Below are 5,590 nucleotides of genomic sequence, written 5' to 3' on the forward strand. Positions count from 1 at the left end.
TGCGCCATTCTCATTGAACCCAAACACCATTTGCCTCTCAGAATTAATAGGATTAAAAACCCACTGCAAACACAAATGGCTGAAAGAAGATTTCAGAAGTGTTGTAGCTATGCATTACTTACATATGATTTTTTTTAAATGCACACTTGCATTGCAACAGTAAGTCAGTATTTACAGTAGTATTTAGGTATTTATAGTGAAGATAAAACAAACATTCTGGTATTCTCGACTTCTTCACACAGAAAGCAAAGAAGATTGAGCTGGCAACATTTTAATCTTTTTTCAATATGCATTTGAGACTTGGAAGGGGATTTCTTTTAAAAATAATAAATCCCCCTCGCCTCCCTCGTGCCTCACCCTCTGGAACATCCCCTCTTATTCGACTTAAATGGTTAAATGGTTTTACGATCTTTCAAGTGCACGTGTTTCCCATTTAAACTCTCTAAACATTTAAATGATAGGCAAAATAAACTATATCACAAGTCAGGACGAGTTTTCAATCAACAGCGACTGCAGTACAGACTTTATTATAGATCAAAGTTTCCAATGTAACACACGCTTGAAATTTGTCACTTTTAATTTCTTTAACAAAACCACAAAAAGTGAAAATACAAACAATCTTAAATTAAAATCATTAAATGTTTTATTTAAATTACATTCATTTCATCAGCATCATAACGGAGCGGAAAGTTAACAAAAATAAATAATCACGTAACAGTAAGATGCTTTCACACTTTGAATCAAAGCTACTTTGGGACTGGTTGAAAGGTCCTGTGGTCCACTAAACTATGGGACAAGTTTCTGAGTTCAGCTGCGGAGCGGACCTGCTTGTATCCGAGCAGAGCCAGAGTGTCATTGCACAGATTCTGTACAGTCCTCACTATGTCAAAGCCCAGATGAAGCCTCCAGCTCTCTGCTGTTGCCCTGGAGTCTCTGCTGGTGGAGTACCTGTAGTTCCACTCTGACGGAGCTGACACATTACTCTTGGTGTTCTTTGCAATCCACATCAGCACCCTCTCCTCCATCTCCAGCCCCACAAACCTGTAGATCTCAGCGGCTTTGTCTGTGGGCCTCAACGCCAGGTCCTCATACCGCAGCAGAAGGTAGCGCCCCCGCAACCACGCCGGTCTCTGCAGACCAGTCTCTGCAGAGGCCGCCATGTCCTTACAGGTGCTGGTGATCTGTGTCAGGTCCACATATCGAGGCTGCCTTCCCGTGGCGTTCCATATCTTCCAAGCGCGGAATTGATCTGAAAAGGCGATCATGCGTGAGGCCAGGATGGCTCTGGGGTCTCTCACCAGGTGGATTATCTTCAGGTCCAGACGTGGATCTTCTGTCAGGGTGCGCAGGTCCCCCACCTCGGGGACCCTGACAGTCTTTATGGCTACGTGTCCCCTCGACAGACATGACAAAGAGGCCAGGGTGAGGTTCAGCGCCCCGCACTTCTTAGGACACCAGGATTCGTCTGGCGCATCGGAGGTCGCGCCTCCACCCACTCCTTCCAAGCACACGGGAGGGGAACAGAGGGAGTGGCTGGAGCTCCGGCGGAAGAAGGAGCTGGTGACGTGGTCTTGGGGCTCTGGACGGATGTAATTCTCCACAAAGTGAAGGTCACAGGTGTAGAGATTAAGGAGGAGGTCCCTGTAGGCTCCTAGTAGGGCCCGGCGGTCCAGGGAGCGACGCAGTCTGCTGCTGGAGTTGGTGAAGGCCTGCTGGACGTGGTAGAGAGGTTCAAACACGTAGAAGATCCCCGGGTGCTGGTTGAGGAGCTGCCCGGTGAAGGAGGAGCCACTGCGTGTGGTGGCAAACAGCAGGATGTGCTTCCGAGGCAATTCCACAGGCATCCAACTGTCATCGCACAAGGCCCTCCACCTGGAGTCTTGAAGAGAGAAGAAACATGTGCTTTACCTCACATTATGTGGTACTGACACCAATGGAATCATGTTTTCTTACAATAAGCTAAATAACAGATTTACATTAAATAACATATTACAAAACATGTTTGAGCTTTATGTTTCAAGTTCTGGCGAAGTTTTCTCAATTATTAAGAGTCACTTCAGCCCCAAAAAATTTAAAGTGAGTCTGTTTTGGTCATAACCCCAAACCAGGAGAAAGTAAACCACTGAATTCAGCCAATAAACGTTACATAATTTAGAGGGTAAACATGCATGAGTAAGTTACTTGTCTGCCGGTGGATACCAAGGGGTGCTTATGAAAACGGCGGATCTCTAAATATAGCGCAAATAGCATAAGTGTAATTACTGCTGATGAGGAGTTGATTGCAAAAGCGGGATGTTACTTTTGTACACAGGAGCTCGGCACTAGCGAGCTACAGATGCGCTGCGAGAGGGGGATTAATTGAGATAAATTGGAGGATAATTGTAAAAATGAATCACACATATTTCATTTCTCTTTCCTCCCCCCTTCCCTGGAATTCCCTTGTCTGATGAATTATCTTCTTTCCTTTCCCTTTTTGCTTCACTCACACAGTTTTGACGCTGTGCCTTTCTTTACAGAATCTCTTTGCATGAGGCTTTCCCTCCAAACAAAAGAAATATAACAAGGGTACTCCCACTGCTAGTACTGTAAGTCTAAAACAATGTACATGCATTTTAAATTATACATGTTGTAACAGCATTTCACACTTTATGATCTCTTGTAGCAGGGGCAATACAGTATATGTGGGACAGTCTTGTGTGGCTTGTGAGGCGTATATACCTCTGTGTTGTCTGGTCTGGCAACGGTAGGCTCCCTGGCAGGGTCCAGACATTGAGTCCCTCAGGGTGCGGATGGCCGTGTATTGGACCCCTAGAGATGCACACACTAGCAGCAGCACCGTCTTCCAGGAGCACTCCATCCTGCCCCTCCCTCTGGCTCTACATCCTTCACGCTGAAGCCGCCAGGGAGGCACACGGAGAGAGAGACACACACACACAATGAGATTTCATTTTGGTGCATTTTTTTTCAGCTTCATGCATATATACTGTGCAGCCCCCACACTCATCCCAGACCTGCAGGCTTCTACTGATGGGGAGTTGGGATGGAGTAGTTATAGGATTCTCTTGCTCAAAGGCACTTACAACATTAGAGAGAAAAATATGTGTGTGATTAACTTCTTTCCATCCAGATTTCCCTTGCCAGTTCAGAACGTGAATAATTTGTGTAGCAGCATTTTCTAATTAAGTAAAAAAAAAAGAAAAGTTCAACATTTTAGGAAATATGCTTATTCACTTTGAGTTTGATGAAAAGTAAGAAAGTAATTATGAAGTTATAGCAAGTAGCCAATTAGCTTAGCCCAGGTTAGCTAAACATAAACACCTGAAACAGGGGCAAACAGCTACCTTGGCTCTGTCCAAAGGTAACAAAGTCATACCTCTAAAGCTCACTAAATAACATGTATTATCTTTTTACCATACAAACGTAGAAGTGTACACATTTCAATGTATGGTTCTACGGGAGGTTATGTGTAGGATTAAACAAACCAGGTAACTTAAGTGAGCTTATTACAAAGTTACTGATAATCAAATGTAATACCTTTGGACAGCCAGGTACTTTGTTTCAAGTCTGTGTGCCAAGCTAAGCTAAGTTAAGTGGCAGCTGGCTATAGCACGGCAGTTTCAGAGTTTCTTGAGAAAAAAAAAACTGATTTAGGAAAAGGCTGAGCTGAACATACAGAAACCTTTTAGAATTTCCAACATAAGAATCTCAAATGCTTTCAATAAATAGTTTAAAGCTGCAGGATTTGTTTCCTTAAGGATCCACAGATTTTTTCTGCAGAGAAACATGACTCAAAGGTCAGACCTTCGCTATGAAACGGCAGCATTAATGTCCCTATCTACAATAGCTCAGAATACAGTGCACACTGTTACATAATTGCATTTCATTTTTGCTTTCCTCTTTTCTGGCTAATTAAGTCTCTGAGCTCAGCAGAGAGTTACATATCCAGATAAATATAGCTGTCCTCACATAGATGAGTGGATATGTTATTTCTTTGTACACTTTTGTGTTCTTTGCCACTGGACATGAGGGAGCAGAGAGAGATGTGATTTTCCAAATGGATTCAGGGGGTAAAGAAAGGTGCTGCTGTCCATTCTGCACTGAACTGATGGAAGGTAATCACATGAGATCCCTGGGTGCAAACAGTGTGTTGCCATCGCTCAAAGTGGCTGCATGGAGGCAATCATCATCAAACCCGCAGGTAAATATACATCACAACATTACTGGCAAAATACATTCTGCCTGATGCGTGTTTGCTTCGACACCCTCTTTCTGTCACTCTGTCTCTCTGCAGTCTTCCTCTTGTTCATTAATGATGTTTATGTGTCCCTGGCAGACTCATGTCCTCAGGAATGTATCACACTGAGCTGAGATCGGCTTTTGATGTTCCATTAATCACAAACAGTGAACAACCAGAGACATTTACTCTGTGGGTGAGGGGAAAAGAAGACGAGCTGACATCATGAGCCATTCTGTTTGAACATGGCTAAGAACATCAATTTGTAGAAAATTAACTGATAGAGGGTAGGAAACTTTTCTATTCTTAGACTGGTAGTTGCATGATAAAATGACAGAAGCAGGGACACTGTACTGTTTGTCTCTTGTTTGAGAACAACTTTAAAGTGGCTTGTTCTGTATTGTGCTCATGTTGAAGGACAGGGGTGGACGGATGAAAGAGCATAGAAATATAAGCCCCAATGACTGCAGATAATGAGAGAAATTTTGACCCATCTTTTTACTATCTCTGACACTTAGGAAAAGGAGAGGGGGGGGGAAACATCTGTCAATTTGACAGTCCTGCCATCCATACCCTACATGCACTGCACAGCTGGCTGACCAAGTCACAACACATGACTCCTCAGCGACAGGTTTTTGTTTTCCTTTTCCAGTCGTGAGCAGGGTTCAGAGCTCCTCCGCTGCACAGCCTGCTGCCCTCTGGAGAATGAAGACAGATGCTTTCCATGGATTAAAACTATTTGATTAGCAAGTCCTTGCTTCTCCCTGCACACCGGGACTAAGACCAGGAATAATAGACACTCTGTCAACGGCTGGAAGAGGTCTGCAAGCTTCAGATTGTACATCCCTCAACCAACAACAGTTCTTACTGGGGATGAAAGCCTCGGGGACGGGATCAGCCAAAGATTACACTATGCCATGCATGCTCCTCTGGCAGGTTGGAGTTGTAAATTCAGTAAGCACACAAAGCGTTGCTGCTGAAGCGATAACATGGCTAGCAGCAAAGGGGGCTGGGGATAATGACACATGAGCATGGTGTGGTGTGGTGTGGGAAAGGCTATTGCCTCTGTGGAAAATAAAAGCAACAAATGAGGTTAGAAGTTAGTGATGAGGTTGGGACTGAGGGATAGGGGATGCGAGTGATAGAGGGATGTGACAGTGCCAAAGATTTTTCAATTAAGGCACCTCGGTGTGTTCACACATCCTCTGAGTGGAGAGGCTGTTTATTGGCAAAGCCCGGTGATCAATCCTGGAAAACACAGAGAGATGAGCAACACCAGGAGGACTTTCACGTCTCGAGTTAGTCTCTATTGATCTATCTATCTATCTATCTATCTATCTATCTATCTATCTATCT

The 5,590-nt window shown here is 44.1% G+C and overlaps 1 protein-coding gene across 1 annotated transcript; it reads right to left on the bottom strand.

Moving 5' to 3' along the window:
- Positions 1-746: 746 nt before the first annotated feature.
- On the bottom strand, positions 747-2,890 carry LOC307250571 (carbohydrate sulfotransferase 1; the record flags this gene model as incomplete). Its single annotated transcript, XM_080027688.1, has 2 exons — positions 2,719-2,890; positions 747-1,879 (listed from the first exon to the last, which is right to left on the bottom strand). Exons 1-2 carry the CDS (start codon positions 2,855-2,857, stop codon positions 747-749), a joined length of 1,272 nt encoding a protein of 423 aa, XP_079883814.1. The 5' UTR covers positions 2,858-2,890.
- Positions 2,891-5,590: the final 2,700 nt, after the last annotated feature.

The sequence above is a fragment of the Ammodytes marinus genome, assembly GCF_949987685.1.
Source record: "Ammodytes marinus genome assembly, chromosome: 5".
In the NCBI taxonomy this organism is placed as follows: domain Eukaryota; kingdom Metazoa; phylum Chordata; class Actinopteri; order Uranoscopiformes; family Ammodytidae; genus Ammodytes; species Ammodytes marinus.